At 37.0% G+C, this 17,426-nt stretch overlaps 3 protein-coding genes across 3 annotated transcripts; 1 reads left to right on the forward strand and 2 right to left on the reverse strand.

Moving 5' to 3' along the window:
• The first annotated feature begins 1,017 nt into the window (after positions 1 to 1,017).
• On the forward strand, positions 1,018 to 4,224 carry LOC143601214 (uncharacterized). The gene is made up of 2 exons (XM_077078684.1): positions 1,018 to 3,663; positions 3,812 to 4,224. Exons 1-2 carry the CDS (start codon positions 1,023 to 1,025, stop codon positions 4,222 to 4,224), a joined length of 3,054 nt encoding a protein of 1,017 aa, XP_076934799.1. The 5' UTR covers positions 1,018 to 1,022.
• Positions 4,225 to 4,807: 583 nt separating this feature from the next.
• LOC143601678 (auxin-responsive protein IAA13-like) lies at positions 4,808 to 7,314 on the reverse strand. Its single transcript, XM_077079032.1, has 4 exons — positions 7,109 to 7,314; positions 6,249 to 6,505; positions 5,226 to 5,340; positions 4,808 to 4,966 (listed from the first exon to the last, which is right to left on the reverse strand). Exons 1-4 carry the CDS (start codon positions 7,312 to 7,314, stop codon positions 4,840 to 4,842), a joined length of 705 nt encoding a protein of 234 aa, XP_076935147.1. The 3' UTR covers positions 4,808 to 4,839.
• A 710-nt stretch (positions 7,315 to 8,024) lies between these two features.
• Positions 8,025 to 13,709, reverse strand: LOC143599914 (nuclear transport factor 2-like). Its single transcript, XM_077077748.1, has 10 exons — positions 13,650 to 13,709; positions 13,433 to 13,567; positions 12,283 to 12,580; positions 12,212 to 12,220; positions 11,252 to 11,601; positions 10,516 to 10,687; positions 9,823 to 9,944; positions 9,663 to 9,728; positions 8,929 to 9,013; positions 8,025 to 8,351 (listed from the first exon to the last, which is right to left on the reverse strand). The coding sequence occupies exons 1-10, from the start codon at positions 13,686 to 13,688 to the stop codon at positions 8,263 to 8,265; spliced, it is 1,365 nt and encodes a 454-aa protein (XP_076933863.1). The 5' UTR covers positions 13,689 to 13,709; the 3' UTR covers positions 8,025 to 8,262.
• Positions 13,710 to 17,426: the final 3,717 nt, after the last annotated feature.

Consider the following 17,426-nt stretch of genomic DNA (forward strand, 5'->3'; position numbering starts at 1 on the left):
TTCCATCATTTTAAAGCAAGATAAAAACGAATATTAAAAGTTTTATTTTAATAACAAATTCAATAGATATTTAGTGTCAACATAACTATTAATACTACTCCCACCTGAGCACGCTTAACTGTGAAGCTCTCTTCTCGTCCACTACCATTAAGCCCAAAACGCGTTAGTGATTTAAGAAGCAGGGTGTTTACTTATGAACCAATGATCTCTCTTGTCCACGACCGATGTGGGATTTGCCTAGGGTACAAAATGATTTAACATTGGTTGTTGTTGTTGTGTGACTTATTCCAGATTCACAAACACTATAATAAGCAACCACTTACATTAGAATATCAAAAGTTTTGTGTTTAGCACTCTTAAGTTTGGTCATGTATTTTCCATCGTATGTTAAGTTTCTCATTTGGCTGTCTATGGTTTTAATGAATCTTCTTTGGTTTTGTTGAAAAAACACAAGTAGAAATAACATAAATACCCTTTGCCGGTAAACAAGTTTTAGAGTTGAATTGCTCTAAATGTTTGTGTACAAGATTCTTTTGATGATTTATTACTTTGTATTCTTAATCTGAGTGGTATTAATCGAAAATAATTACAAACTATTTAGATCATTATATTTACTTTTTTATATTTGTTTTACTATCAACCCGTGTAAATACGGTTTCTAACCTAGTCCTATATATATATATATATATATATATATATATATATATTTAATATTAATATCATGAAAATGACTAAGTTGACGAATGGAAGTATGGAAAAAAACACATTCTCTCCCATGTTCATGTCGGATGATTATTCATAAGTTCCAAATTTCCCAGACTGTCCCATTACCTTCTAGATCTCAACCCTCTCTCTTTTATATTATTCATATTAATCTTCCCCATGTTATTTGCTTAACTACTCTACTGCTTCTAAATAATTTTATCACCACTTCACTCCCATTTATCTTCTAAAACCAGATCCAAAATGGTCCAAATGTAACATAATTCTTCACAAAAATAAAAACATTCAACATAACAGCAATGATCACAATGCCTAAACCCCATTGTTCGTTCGGGTTGTTATTGTTATTGTTCTGTTGTTCTTCAGTGCCTGCATATGTGACTGAGGCTAACGATGAAGCTTCGGTTCTGCTAGCCATCAAATCACACCTTATTGATCCTCTAGATCAGCTTAAAGATTGGAAGGCCTCTAACCAACACAACGCGCATTGTAATTGGACCGGAATCACGTGTAATTCGAATGGAATTGTCGAAAAGCTTGATCTTTCGGGGCGTAATTTGAGTGGGAAGATACCGGATGAGATTCAACGCCTTCGGGGTCTTACTTCGATCAATTTATGTTGTAACGGGTTCTCATCACCGCTACCTAAATCATTGTCTAACCTTACACGGCTAGAAATGTTGGATTTGAGTCAAAATTACTTTGTTGACTCGTTCCCGAGCGGTTTAGGGATGGCGGCCGGGTTGAGTTTACTCAACGCGTCGAGTAATAATTTTTCGGGGGACATCCCGGAGGATATTGGGAATAACACCGCATTAGAGACGTTGGATTTAAGAGGGAATTTCTTCGTTGGCTCCATACCCGTGTCGTTCAGGAATTTGAAAAAATTAAGGTTTCTCGGGCTGTCAGGGAACAATTTAACGGGCCCGATCACGAAAGAAATCGGAGAGCTTTCATCTTTGGAGAGTATTATTCTCGGGTACAACGAGTTTGCAGGCGGTATTCCGGCAGAGTTCGGGAATTTGACAAGTTTAAAGTATCTTGATCTCGCGTACGGAAATCTTGATGGTTCTATTCCGCAAGAACTCGGGAATCTAAAGGAGTTAGAAGCAATGTTCTTGTACAAGAACAATTTGGTAGGAAGGATTCCGTCAGAGCTCGGGAAAATAACTTCCCTGACTCAATTGGATCTCTCTGATAACATGTTATCAGGAGAGATCCCAACTGAGATATCAGCATTGAAGAGCTTACAGCTCTTCAATGTGATGTCCAACAGATTGTCAGGTTCTATTCCACCTGTAATCAGTAACTTGACTCAGCTTGGAGTTCTCGAGCTATGGAACAACTCCTTTTCTGGTCCTCTCCCAGTTGATCTCGGCCGTAACTCCCCTCTCGAATGGGTCGACGTATCATCGAATTCCTTCACCGGACCGATCCCCGAAACCATTTGTAATCGCAGCAATCTAACCAAGCTAATACTATTCAATAACAAATTCTCCGGCCGAATTCCGCTCGGTTTGTCAACATGCAACTCATTAGTTCGTGTTCGAATGCAAAATAACTTCCTTTCGGGAAGGATTCCGGTCGGATTCGGTAGTCTCCCAAACCTTCAAAGGCTGGAATTAGCAAACAATAATCTCACTGGTGAAATCCCAAACGATATTTCATCATCCACTTCCATTTCGTTCATTGACTTTTCCCAAAATCAACTAAAGTCAACGCTTCCGCCGTCAATTTTGACCATCCCAAATCTTCAAAACTTCTTGGTTTCCAATAATAATCTCATCGGAAAAATCCCAAATCAATTCCAAGATTGCCCTTCACTTTCAATTCTCGATCTTTCTAGCAACTACTTGACCGGCGAAATTCCGGCGAGTATTGCTTCGTGTCAGAAACTCGTATACTTAAACCTCCGGAACAACCAACTCGCCGGAGAGATTCCGGTACCCATTTCCAAAATGCAAACGCTAGCCGTTCTCGAATTATCCAACAATTCGTTGACCGGACTCATCCCGGAGAGCTTCGGCAACTCGCCGGCGTTGGAATCGTTAAACGTATCGTACAACAGACTTCAAGGTCCGGTGCCGGAAAACGGTATGCTGAAAACAATAAACCCTAACGATCTCGCCGGAAACTTAAACTTATGCGGTGATGTTTTACACCCATGTGCCGGAACTGGTTATAATTCACGACATAACGATTTGCACGTGACCCACGTGGTCGCCGGATGGTTGATCGGAATGTCGGTGGTGTTGGCCGTTTTAATCGCCGCCGTTGCCGGAAAAGCTCTGTATAGTAAATTATACACAAACGGAAGCTGTTTCGATCAATATAATAATCGAAAAGGCGAATGGCCGTGGAGATTAATGGCCTTTCAAAAGCTGGATTTTAACAGCTCCGATATTATTAATTGTTTAAATGAATCGAATGTGATCGGAATGGGAGCCACCGGGGTTGTGTATAAAGCGGAGATTCGCCGGTCAAACATCGTCATGGCGGTCAAAAAGCTATGGAGCACGAAAGCGGACATCGAATCGGGAAGTAGCACGGGCGATTTTGTCGGAGAAGTGAACGTGTTGGGGAAACTCCGGCACCGGAATATTGTCCGGTTGTTGGGGTTTGTTTACAACAATACGGATGCGATGATTGTTTACAAGTATATGACGAACGGGAGTCTGGGAGAGGCGTTACACGGGCGTGGACGGATGCTTGTGGATTGGGTTTTGCGGTATAATATTGCGGTCGGTGTGGCCCACGGGCTGGCTTATTTGCATCATGATTGTTACCCGCCTGTTATCCATCGTGATGTGAAACCGAATAATATTTTGCTTGACGAGAATTTCGAGGCCCAAATTGCGGATTTTGGGTTGGCGAGGATGATGGTAAAGAAGAACGAGACGGTGTCAATGGTTGCTGGATCGTACGGGTACATCGCTCCCGGTGAGTATTTGAAAATTACATAAAAATTAAAACAGTAAGAAATGTATTAGAAAATCACGAGTTACTTTTAACAAACTAATGGGTATGTGAATATTGTTATCCTTAGTAGTTTTCATGGATAACTAACGCATATCAATATTGATCGCAGAATACGGATACACATTAAAAGTTGACGAAAAGAGTGACGTATATAGCTACGGGGTGGTCTTAATGGAACTCATCACCGGGAAACGACCAACTGAGCCCGAATTTGGAGATTCGGTCAACATAGTCGAATGGGTTCGTCAGAAAATCAAAGAAAACAAACCGTTAACACAAGTAATAGACCAAAATGTAGGAAATTGCAAACATGTAGAAGAAGAGATGATTTTAGTACTCAGAATAGCCTTACTTTGTACCGCAAAGCTTCCAAAAGATCGACCCTCCATGAGAGATGTTATAAGCATGCTTGAGGAGGCTCGGCCAAGACGAAAAGGTGGTAGCAACAACAACTACAGTCCTACAACTAGTGATAAAGATAAGCCAGTATTTAGCACATCCCCAATAAATGACCTTTTGTAAGGTGACCAGGGTGCATCCTGGAACATGGTTTTCTGTTAATTACGTGTAGAGTATTCACATTTTGTAAGTGTTAATTTATGTGTAGCTAAGTATGCTGATTTTTACTGAAAATAATGTAAACATAACACTCATTCTTTGTTGTTAAATGAGTTCAGATTTTAATATGAAAGTAAACTTATGTCATAATATTTTAGCCGTTGCGTGCAGAAACATACTTATAACTCCTAATATAGTCGGGGTCGAACAATTAAAACAAAATTATTAAAAAGAAAAAACTTTTATAAAAGATTTGGGTCAAACATGTTAAAAGCTTTCTAACTTCTTGCTAGTTGTCTAGTAATGAAAGTTACCGTTTGAAAGTTATCGTTCAGAAAAAAAAATGCTTTCTAACTTATAACTTTTATTTTTACTTTTGAGTGTCAACAGTGTTAGGTTGACTTTGACACTTTGAACATCTTTCTTTTCTAATTTATCACAGTTTATATAGGCACCTTATTCATTCATTCAGCATATTGCATAGTTACAAAATCAAAGATATCCAACGGTCTAAGACTTTTAAGTTTGCCACATGCACATGACAAAGTAAAAACAGCCTAAAAGGCCGAATGAACCAAACTAAATGCCGGTTCTAGCTTTCTTTTCTTGACATGTTGGAGATGCAATGGTACGTTTACGGACACCAAGTCTCGTATATTCAGAATTTCTCATGATCCGAAGTCGTTTCACCGACTGTAAAAACATCCTGAAATCAAGCAATGTTACCACCATGTTATACAGAAACAATATCAAAAAGCTGCCCCTTAATGTGTACAAAACACACAGCCTACCCAATTAGCAAGTGTGACCAGGTAGCACGCAGCTTACGCTGCCCAGATATTTCTTTTATTTGATTTTGCAAGAATTGATTTAGGAGGTTTTAATACATTACAAAATTCAAATACACTATGGGGCGAGTTGCGACATATTTAATAAATTAATGGTACATGAAATATGAAATGTACCGCCAAGGGACGTCTCCAACAAGCATACGGTTCCCGTCTTTGTCTTCATAAGTAAGCACAAACTCAGATGTTGCATCCAACAGTTTTGACTGTCCTGCTGCTTCTGTGCTTGACCCTAGATACCGTAAGTAAAAAAACACTGTAATCGGAATTTGTATTATGTCTACAGTTGTAAACGAAACAAGTCGATTCGTTTAGCTTTTATCCAACAAATAGATGGTTCACGAGCACATGACCAGACAAAGTTTCATGTTCACAAACTCACAAAAGATATAAATTTGTTCGTGTTCGTTCGTATGGCAGAATTTTAAAAACCATTAATGAATGAACATGAACGAACGTAAATAAACGAGCATAAACAAACATATTACCGAATGTTCGCGAACACAATTGTTATTGAACGAACACGAACTTTGTTCGTGCTCATTCATTTGATTAAACAAACAAAATTTCTTGTTCATGTTCGTTCATTTTTTTTAACGAACGAAAATAAATGAACTTCCCGTCAAATGCTTGGTTCGCCTACAACCAGGATTATATCATATCTACCCCTCAAAACTTGATATAATATCACATTTATCAACAAAATCACAATATCAAGTACCCAATTTCAAATTCATGACATTTATAGCTTTCCCATAAATTTTGCATTAGGATATGCAAGTTTAATGTGTAAGGAGAAAGACAAAGGTGGTCATATTCTAAACTGTATGTAATAAAATGGATAAATATGAAATTTTAAATATTTTGAATTGGTATATGTGATATTAATACTTTTACTTGGGTAAATATTATATTATGCATGTTTTCAAAGATATATGAAACTGAATCATTTACTTATCAACGGGTCGATTAGGAAGTTGTCATTTTACCATAGTCTCTAATTTTAACACATAAATATATCATCTTTGATTCAAAGATTTAATCTATTTTGTAATGATAAGTTCATAACATATTCATATTTGTAAAACAATCGACAAGTAAGGGAATATACGAAATTAACAAAAAAAACACAAAACTTACTTTCTTCACTGAACATATCTTCCAATGTTTGTGTCAATGTTTCATATGAATTATGCGCATTAAGATCAACTTTCCTTCCGTACAAGGTTCCATCCATGTTCACCTTCACAGGTTGATAACCGTTTTCAAAAACCACTTCTTTTGCATCAGTTTTAAAATCTTCATTTAAATCAGGTATTGAGGTAGATTGTTCTTCGGGTGACTTATTATGGAAAGCCAGCCTGTGAGCTCTTCTTAACGGAGGCCATCCAACCACACTACAACAATAGAATTCCCATCTCAAAAGATTCAGTTTTGACCTTTGACTTTTAATCTTTTATAGTTCTTAAAAAGTGTATGCTATATATGGAGCAATACATCGTGATATTAAAAAGTTCCAAATTATATCAAAAAATCAGAAGTAAATATAAAATTCCTATTTCGTAATGATCAATATATGCTCGTTACAAAAAAAAGAATTATAGCAGAAACAAATTCACCATTAATAAGAATAATATGCAACAAATAAAGAAATTAATATATACATTAATTCATTGTCCTAAAATTAAAATCTAAAACTCTTGTCTCCAAATGTGCTCATAGTACTTTATACATGCTTGCCTTGTATGTTTTTTCTAACATTCACCCAAAATGTATAAACAATTTTCTTTTAATGAAGTAAATCTTTCATTGCTAAACTCAAAAAAAATTAAAATAAAGTTGCAGGCAGGTTAGCGGGCAACAAACTTCGCACAAATATTAAAAATTCAATCAAGTCCTTTGTTGCAAAATTAATATTCACCCAAAACGTATAAACATAAATTAAAAATTGAAGAAACAATAATAAATTAACAAAAGGGGTTTAAAATATTAATAATTACCTTGAAGGAGAAACAGATTTGGATAAATTAGGATTCTTCAAATCTTGACTACCACCACCACTCAATTCAAGATTCCCATCAACCGGAAACGGCGAAGAAACCTCAGCCAACACACCCATGTCTTGATTGCTCTTGCCGGCCAAGATTGACCCGGCGGTGGTCGACTCATCGGATGACACTCCGCCACCGTCACCATCGCCGTCCATTTGCAAAAATGAAAGCTTTCAAGAATTGGGTTTAGTTTAGAATATTGAAAGAGGGATCATATCTGGTGGCCGGTGGTGATGGCGGCGGCGATGGGCGGTGGGACCTAGATGTCGGTTGTAAGACACGTTTTATAGGCAATCACAATCTGAAGCTTTATGAGTTCGTAGTTGTACTTTACTAAATTTAGGCACACTCAACTCAACTCAACAGTCATAGGGAAAAGACATATCTGGAAAGCCTTGATGTTTGTCACTTTAGTTGTACTAACACATGTTTTCTTCTTTTTTATTTTTAAGGAATTGATGGGTTTGAAAAGAGTAATATTTTTTATTGTACAATTTATTACTGAAATAAATTATAAAATAAAAAACCAAAGAGTTAGCAGATTATTATTTATCAATGCTCTATTATCTAATGACAAAAAAAATAAAAAATGAAAATACAAAGAAGATGTTTAGGTCCTTGGTTTGGACAAACAAATATGTATGTTTTAGATAATCGAGTCAGGTAATTGATACTATACTTGGACCCATACCCGTAAAAAAAGTTATAGCTAATCGCATATTTGGTCTTGTACCCAAAATGCACGTCTCATTGCCAGTGTAGTAAGATTTTGCTACTATGACGAATTAAATACAAAAAAATATCCTAAAAATGTACTAAAATAACAGAAAAGAGAAATCATCTACTATCTTAAAACAATACGGGATAAAAATGTTCACAAAACATGCATCTCTCAAATTGACAGTTAAAAACAATCAATCAAAAGATTGATAGTTACCGCTTGCGCGATATACAATAATTCTCTTAAAACATGCATCGTAGATGTAAAACAAGATTAGCATAATGCAACACAAAATCATAACCCGAACATTCATTTCGAAACAAAAAACACTTAACAGAAAACCAGAGGCTCCACGAACATGGTGGCTTTCTTGTACTGAAGATTAACGAAAACCGTTTCCTCTTGCATAAGAACCGCCACCATAACGACCTCTTAATGCGTCGCCTCGTCCTTTCCCACCGCCTCGACCTCCTGCACAAATAACCACCGATACATAAATATTCGTAGAGTTAATTGCATAAAAAATACTACAAAAGAAAAAAAATCCAACAGCTAAAATAAACTCTACTAACTTGTAAAAACCACACGAAAAAAACCATTAAACTAATTGGTGCATATCAAAGTCTACAAACTTTTCTAAAATGTAGATGCTTTTAATTACATTTTTAAATAACAATGACCAATAAACTTTTAAATTGGTTAAAACAAAATGGGCTTTTTTCCATTCTGCAAAAATGTTAAATGCCAGCTCATCTAGTTTTGATCAATTGAAGAGTTGGCAAGTCATTGCATTAAAAGGTTCACAAGTATGTGTAATTTGGACATGTTTAGAGACATTAATAAATAAAACTAGTGACTTTTTGGTTACTTTTTTACTAGTAACATTAACATATCGAAAATTAAGTTCACAAGCTTTTACTTTTTACATGAAAAATAAGAAAGTATAGTTGGTTTTACTATCCACACATAACACAATTGTAAAACTAATCAGATTAAGATCATTAATAATTAGTGAGATTAATGTAAGACTAGATAATGAGAGACATACTTCCACCACGAATACTACCGCCACTGCTGTTTGCTCTCCTTTCTTCAATGTAGATTTGCCTTCCCACTAATTGAATTGGAGATGCCTAAAAAACAAAGATAAAAAATAAGTAAACAATATACAACAACAATAATAATAACAATAATCTGAACTGCACTTTCAACTGGCCTCAACTGAGATTATACAATGTTGTAATGCAAAAAAGACAAATCCATCTAAACAGGTCCTTATTTTATCTAAATGGACATAAATAAATACTAATACCTGTTCTTAATAGTAATTAGTAGCACGTGTGACTGCAGAACTATAATAATTCAAACAAAATTTAGGTTTTTAAAGATTTTGGAGGTTCTATGCATAACAAAAATGTCAAAATTTATGTTTTGAATAGTACACTTTGATGAATTTCTACATTTTAAAGAAATGTTACTCCATCTCAAAAACAGGATAGCATCATATTCATGTCATAATTAATTTAAAAAAACTACTACATAAAGAACATATTCTTAAAAGCGTCGTTCAATCTAAAACAAACGACCCACACACCTACAAAGCATTAATAATATCCAACGCAAGTGATACATGAAACAAGTTTAAACAGCATAAAACGCACAAAAACAAACCAATTAACTTACCAAATCTTTAGTTGAATAAATTGGTAATTTATATATGTGCTAAACAACGAAAACAAAATTTTAAAACAATATCTGGTCGAAAGCATAAGAAAAACGAACCTCGATTGCTCTTTGAACACCCTCTAAGTCCTCAAACTCAACAAAAGCAAAACAAACACCAACATCCTGTAATTAAATCAAACGTTACGTTCTAGTGTTCTACAGTTAAAACAATAAAATGACCAAAAAAAAGTAGGTAACTAAAACACAAAATAACCACCTTACGGTTCTTCAAGAACACACCGTCCTGCTTAATTTTACCAAAATTCTTGAACTCTTCAAAAATTTCAAGACTGGTAACAGTAGTTGGCAAGTTCCTTACATAAACAGACTTTGAATCGCCTAAAAAAAGATGTACATTATTATGGGTCTTATGAGGTCGTATGATAACTATATATAATCATTTTGATCATAGATGAACCTAGGGGTGTGCATAAGACGGTTTTGGCTTAGGTTGAACTAAAAACCAAAAGTTCGGTTTTTGGAAACCTTCTGTTTTTTGCCATTTGGGCTTGAAAATTTTAAATTAAAAGAAAAATAGCCCAAACTAGTGAATTTGAGCCTGAAATTTTGGGTCTGAATAGTGATTAAGTGATTATTACAAATTTTTGACCTAATTTCTTTGGGATAAACCCTAACTAATTTTTTCTGAAGTAATTAAAATCTATTTTTTTGCGGTTTCATTTGGGTTCAGTTCAATTTTTCAGATTTTTGGTTGATATCAAAACCAAAACCAAAGCAAAAAATCAGTTTTTCAAAAAACATAAAACCAAACCGAAAAATCATTTTTTAAAGAAAACCTAAAACCAAACTGTTTGTTTTTTTATCTAGTTTGGTTATATTGGTTCAGTTTTTGGAGTCATGTACACCCCTAAATGCAACACATAAAACACAATAAAATTAAAACATTCACCTTCTTCACTGGTGAAGGTTTCATGTGCCAGTTGAGGAGTGGAGTCTGATTGATAAGAAACAAGTGGCGGTTGAGCAACCGGTTCAGGAGTTGAATGCCATTCGGAGACAGGTGCCACACTCTTATTAGCCGGTTGAGCAGAAATCGATGGGGAAGACTTCCCCTTAGACAGCTTTTAATATTCAGCATCCATGACAGAATAAGAATATGTTAGTACTAATGAACACAGAACGTGCGTAAAGCAAAAATAACGTGTTGTACTACAAGAGTTATGGCGTGTTGCATTATGTATACAGATAAAGATTCATTTTTTTCTTATAACAATTATTATGGGAAATGAATGTGACAATGAGCATTTTGAAACTGATTACGTGGAAGTGATCAATCAAATCATGAAATCATATAATAAGATAATAAAACATGCCGCAGAACATATTATTTTCAAGCAGGTTTCCGTTCGATTCGAATAACCTGAATTTTGAATTCAGTATTGTTATTCATATTTGACTTGAATTTCAGGTTATTAGAGTTTGATTCAATTGATGAACACCCCTAGATGTACCATCCCCATGTGAGTAATTGCATAGAAGAAAACAAGTGGGTCAAAACTGGTCAAAAGTCACTTGAAGTGGTTTTAATGCATAAAACCTACTAATTCATTTTCTCCAATCATCCGACAGTATTCATAAAAAAATGAACTTTTGGACAAATATTGTTGTAGTAAAAGAATACATACAATAGAAGCATATGTGAATTTGACAGGCTCTGCAACAGGCTCTTCGAAAACCGGAACCGGTTCTTGAATGTATTCAACAGTGTTTTGATGTGCGGGCTCGTGAACATAATCGTCAACCGTGTTTTGATGATAAACAGGTTGTTGTTCATGTTGTGCATATTCATCCACAGTGTTTTGAACATTGTCTTCAAGTGGAGGTTGTTCATCATAAGATTCGCTTTCATAATCATCTTCTTGTTCTTGTAGATGTGTTTCTTGTGAAGGGTTGCAAGAATCATCTTCATTGGTTGTTTCTAAATTTAATGAATTTAGATTTTCTCTTGCTTTAACTTCAAAAGCATCTTCACCAACTGGCAATTAAAAGTTCAAAGAACTTAAATAAATGAGAAAATGAATATTAAACAAAAAGAAATCAATAATATAATTTTGTTGGCATATACGCAGTAGAGGTGGTGATTTTGTCCCACTAACCTAAAATGGGCCAATTTGGAAAAGTGTGTGTGAAACCGAAATAACTTAACCTTGACTGGATTAACAGACGTAACTGACCGAAATAATCGGACCCAGTAAAAAACCGACGGCATGGCCTTTTGTTTAAAAAAAATCAGTTTGGTTGCAATTTTGCTCTTAATAAAAAAAATGAAAAACCAAACCAAACCAAACTGAAAAAAAAACAGAAAAAAAAACACACACACACACGCACACATTTTAAGTAATATAGTATTGAACGCGTCAAACGGGCTGAAACTTGAAATTCTCCCAAAATACATTTTTTAAAAAACCTCCTAACCAATTTTACTAAAAAAAGTTATTATTGTATTAAAATAGTATAAGCTTTGTAATCCTATCTACAAAACTTAGCTGTTTATAAAAAGAGAAAAATTGCACAAAAATATGTTTTCACTTACAAGTCAACCCAACCCCGTCTGACCCGCCTATTTTTCTACCTTCATAAAATACAACTTAACTCTAGCCTCTACATCATATAAAACTAAAAAATAGGAAAATGGCAAAAAAAAATTGGTAAGTACCAGGTACAGAAGAAGTGATTGGTTGAGAGTCAACTTTGACCTCGGGGCCAACAGGCGGTGGACGCTGATGTGTAACCTCCTCACTTACAAAGTGAAAAATATCATTCATCACAAAGTAACCCTTTTCTTGTGGCGCAAGAAAAAATGTCTGAACAAATTTCTTCCAACCGTTGAAGAGTTTAGATTTAACGGAACCCGAAACCACAACAACAATGCCTTGACTCCATGATTCAAGTGAATTTATTGTCTTTACTTCAATCCCACTAAAATGTAGCGATTGAATAAGTGAATGTATTTGCTACAAAAATAGAAATAAAATATTCCAAATATAAGTATTTTCATTATCGAAGATAATTACTACCTAGAAAATCTAACTTCTTGTATCAATAACTGAAGTGTCAAATACGAATAATAAGTGAATGCATTTGCTAAAATCAATTAAAGTAAATGAATATAACAATTATAATATTGCCACAATATTCTAATTAGGCTTGTAAAGGACCGAACAAACATGAATGGAGTGTATTCGTGTTCGTTCGTTTGACTTGAACCAAATAAACAATCAAACAGGAACAAATAATCGAACCGAATTTTCTTGTTCTTGTTCTTGTTCGTTCATTAAAAAAATGGGCATGTTCATGTTTATTTATGTTCAATCGTTTGACTTTAAGCGAACAAACAATCGAACATAAAAAAATAAACGAACAAAGTTGTCTTGTTCATTCGTTAAAAAAAATAGGCGTGCTCGTGTTTGTTTATGTTTGTTCGTTAAAAGCATAAACTTAATGAACGTAAACGGACAAACATAACTGAACAAAAATAACCAGACATAGTAGCTAAAACCAATTAATAGGAAATGTGAACAACAATGTACTGGGCTTGAAACTTTATTAAAACTAGGCTAAAGTGTACAAACTTTTAATGAATTTAACCACCACAAAATATTGCGACAATAATCTATCTTTTTTATCAATCTAACATATTAATTTCACTTAGATTTGCAATTGGCACCCACCATAAAAACTGATAATAAAGCCAAAAGAGGGTGTTAGGATGTGCATATAGTGATTATCAAGATTTAATTTTAAATATTCACATTCAGATTATAAAGGATGCAAATTTAAAGCATATCAGATGAAAAGAGATTTACGAATATAGCCGAAGCAGTCTCGGTGGATTCGCCATCAACTCGAACCATAGTACTTGAATCGGAGTAAAACTGATGAACGAATTCAGGTTGTTGTTGAAGCACCTGGTAGTATTGTTGCACAAAGTACGAACCAACCTAAACAAATCAACAAAGCCCTAGCTTCAATTCATCAAATCCAGTTCAATATTATTAAAATTGAGAACAAAAGAATCAATACCTGAGAGGCGGTAAAAGAAGAGGAGTAGGAATTGGCCATTACTAAACTCACAAGCAAACGCCTCTTAAACCCTAACCCTAGAAGAAATGGTTTCTTGACTTCACAAGGAGAGCATAGAGAAGTGTGAAATTAGGGTTTGGGAAGGTGTGAATTAAGTGAGGAGGATGATTGGATGAAGAAGATTGTGATGTGATGGTGGCTGCTGTGAATGAAAGTTGCAGGGTTTAACAGAGTGAAGTGATGAAGATGAGATCTGCTAGTGATGACTCATTACCAATTAAATCCTGACCCTTGGATTCATTGGAGGACGAGTCATTCACATTCATATGGACGATTCCTTCATTTTAGATTATTATATGACGGCGCTGGAGATTTTTTTTTTAAATATGTTATTTTAGATTTTTCATAGGGTTTTGAAAAGCATTTTTTTAAAAACTTTAAATCCTGACTTTTTAAAATTGTTTTTTGAAAAAGCCAGTAAGCATTTTTCAAAATCATCCTTAGCAGTAACCAATGTAGAATGCCTAGATTATCTGTACGGGGCGACACAATAGCAAAAGGCCACCGCTAACTGGCCCAACCTAGTCGTACGGAGCCCTTAAGTGCCTTAAATTTATCTCCAATTATGGGGGAAAACCCACTCGCCTGAAGGCCCACTGGTAATAAAATACGGACGCTCTCAGGATTGAACTGGATATCACAAAGATCTCAGTCTTACTTCATTGAGCCACCCATGTCCCTCTCAATGTGTTTTAAGTAGGGATTGTATTTGGGTCTCCATTGAAAAACTCAAGCTTCCTATCACTACACAGGTAAAAGATCCAGTATAAGAAATTGAAAAGAAAACAACAAAGTATTAAAATTCACACTTCGCGGCACATTAAATAATGAGGCAACAAATAAACGCCTTGCCATTCCCGGCAGCTCTTGTCTTTGGGGAAAAGATCTATGGTTTGAATCCTGAGTGTATATTATTTTTTTTGGAGTAGTTTAGGAGTAGACGGTAAATGAGTGTAAGTCCCCGTTAAACAAAAAAATAAACGTCTTAGCAATTTTATGCAAACACACGTGTTGTAGCGAAATAGCTAGCAATATCAAAACCTTAGATAGAAAAAGATACCGGAAAAAGATAGCGAAATCGTAGAAAACATATTAAAAAGTTAAGCCGTTTAAAAAAGTAGAAAATGAAACTATTAGAACCCTAATGTTGAGTTAAGAAAGTTGCAAGGGTCGAAAAGCTTTATAGAATGGCCGACTGAAGAAACACTAACCGGACCCCGGGCAGATTACTGGTAACCTGGGGGTTAGATAGATGTTTCCCACGAGGGGTTAGACCCAGAGAAGATGGTTCTTCTGATAACCTGCAAAACAGACACCGTGAGCTTGTCACTGAGAAGGGGGGGTTCCTCCTTGTGACCACCCTCCGGCGTGAGAATCAGACTAGATTGCTCTTTAAATATAAGTGTATATTAAGAGATTGCTAGAGCAGATATCAGGTATAATATGATGATACAAGATAAGATGAGATGGTCATACCATTTGTGGTATTTATAGCCGAAGGTAGGTTTCCAAGGAGGTGTGGCCGGCTGCAACAGTATTCCTGTTCCACCAACAGTGGCCTACGCACGTGCCCTGCTGGTAGTTGGTGGGTAGGCAGCGGCTGATAGTGACCAGGCCTGCTGTGTACTATTCCTTTTCCACCAACTGCCGGCTATGCACGTGGTATGGCAGTAGTTGGTGAGTAGGCAGCGGCTAATAGTGACATACAGTACAGGAGCATGCTGCTCGCCATACTGTTGTCAATAAGCTGTCGTATCTTTAGTCAGATCTTTTGCCCATACCTCGTCAGGTACAGTACAGAAGATCTTCCCGTATCGTACGGACTGGCTTATTTGGGCGGGAGTATTCCCCCTCCCGCCCTTGTGCGGGATTGTTCCCGGCTTTGCTCATTCCTTCAGGTGACACTGAGTGATTGAGAGCTAAGTGCCTTGTGCGTGTAGCCTTGCTGCGCGGGTGGCCTTCCCTGATGGCTTGTATCCGAGGCTGCGGGGACAGGCGGAGTCCTTCACCATTGGGAGGCATTTCCTGCGGGAACAGCTTGCGTACTGCGCGTAAGGACGTCACGTCTCTGAGCATGGTTGGTCCTGCGGATCCAGTTGGTTTCTGCGCAGACGTTCCTCTTCACGGTGAGTCTTGCGGGTCCAACTGGGCTCTGCTGGGACCTACCTCTTCAAGTCCCCCCAGTCCAATGTTCTTCTCATGAGTGTTTAATAAAGTGAGGTGAACTTTTGGACTTAAGCAAAGGGTTTTTGAAAAGGGTTTTTTAAGGTTTTCCATGGGGATTCTTCCCGCGGAAGTCCTTGTCACTTGCAGAAATTCCCGAGTTTCCTGCTTGATCTTTGGGTATGATGCGGGTAGGCTGTAACCTCATCGCAAGTCAGGAGCGTTGAGTCCCACTTGTGTGGATTCTCCGTGAGGTTTTGGTAGTTTTAAATATAGTGATCAATTATGTTAAAACCACCAATTCCATCCTGGAGCTTCAAACAACGTAGTTCTCGACGTTCCCGCTATGCGGGGATGTTATTTCCGTTTCCGCAAGCATTGCCCAGAAGATCCTTATTGGTTTCAATTCCCAGCGGAGCGCTAGGTATGTGAAGGGTTTTGCCTTAACACTGTACCCGCGCTCGTCTTACGGTTACTTTACTTCCAATGTATTCCTGGCGTCAATTCCCTGCGGGTGCTAGGTATGTGAAGGGTTTTGCTTTTACACTGTACCCGCACCCGTCTTATAGTTACTTGGTTGCCGAGGTATACTTGGCTTCAATTCCCTGCGGGTGCTAGGTATGTGAAGGGTTTTGCCTTAACACTGTACCGGCATCCGTCTTACGGTTACTTGTTTGCCAAGGTTTTCTTGGCTTCAATTCCCTGCGGGTGCTAGGTATGTGAAGGGTTTTGCCTTAACACTGTACCCGCATCCGTCTTACGGTTACTTGTTTGCCAAGGTTTACTTGGCTTCAATTCCCTGCGGGTGCTAGGTATGTGAAGGGTTTTGCCTTAACACTGTACCCGCATCCGTCTTACGATTACTTGTTTGCCAAGGTTTTCTTGGCTTCAATTCCCTGCGGGTGCTAGGTATGTGAAGGGTTTTGCCTTAACACTGTACCCGCATCCGTCTTACGGTTACTTGGTTTCCAAGGTAAGGGGTATTTTCCCGCTTACTTTTTGATCTTTTTGAATTTTGAATTTTGAAATTCGAAGAGTTGGTGGAGAGATAAGAACAGTCCAAACCTCTGAAACGTCGTGCGACGGTTTCTTCTGACTGTGTCAGGACGTGCAGGAAGTTATGGTGACGTGACAGTACATGGTCATTCCAGACGCTTTTTCAGGCGCGTGGGCGCGATTTTTCGGGCGCGTGGCCGCGAAATTAATGGTATGCGTCCTGTCAACAGCTGTTGCCAGCTTGCTTTTTGCCACGTGTCATAGTTTCATTGCACCTTCGTTTTCTCTCTCTTCCGCATTAATTTCATCGCATTAATTGCGATTAGTATATAAAGGGGGAGAGGGTTCTTTGTAATCCACACTTTCACTCTTCTCTTCATCTTCTAAGCGATTTCCGGCGAATACTCACATTTTAAGGCAAGCATTCTCCCGAAATCGTTTTCTTCTTCTTTTACAAGATGTCTCGTGATCTCGAATCTACAGCTGATGACAAGAGTACTGCTGGCGAGTGCCAGTGTGCTCTGCCTGTCGATCTGTACAAGTACGTCGTCAGGAAGT

The sequence above is a fragment of the Bidens hawaiensis genome, unplaced genomic scaffold (genome assembly GCF_021521415.1).
Source record: "Bidens hawaiensis isolate Kalapana, Puna unplaced genomic scaffold, B.hawaiensis_p1.1 tig00001960_1, whole genome shotgun sequence".
NCBI lineage: Eukaryota > Viridiplantae > Streptophyta > Magnoliopsida > Asterales > Asteraceae > Bidens > Bidens hawaiensis.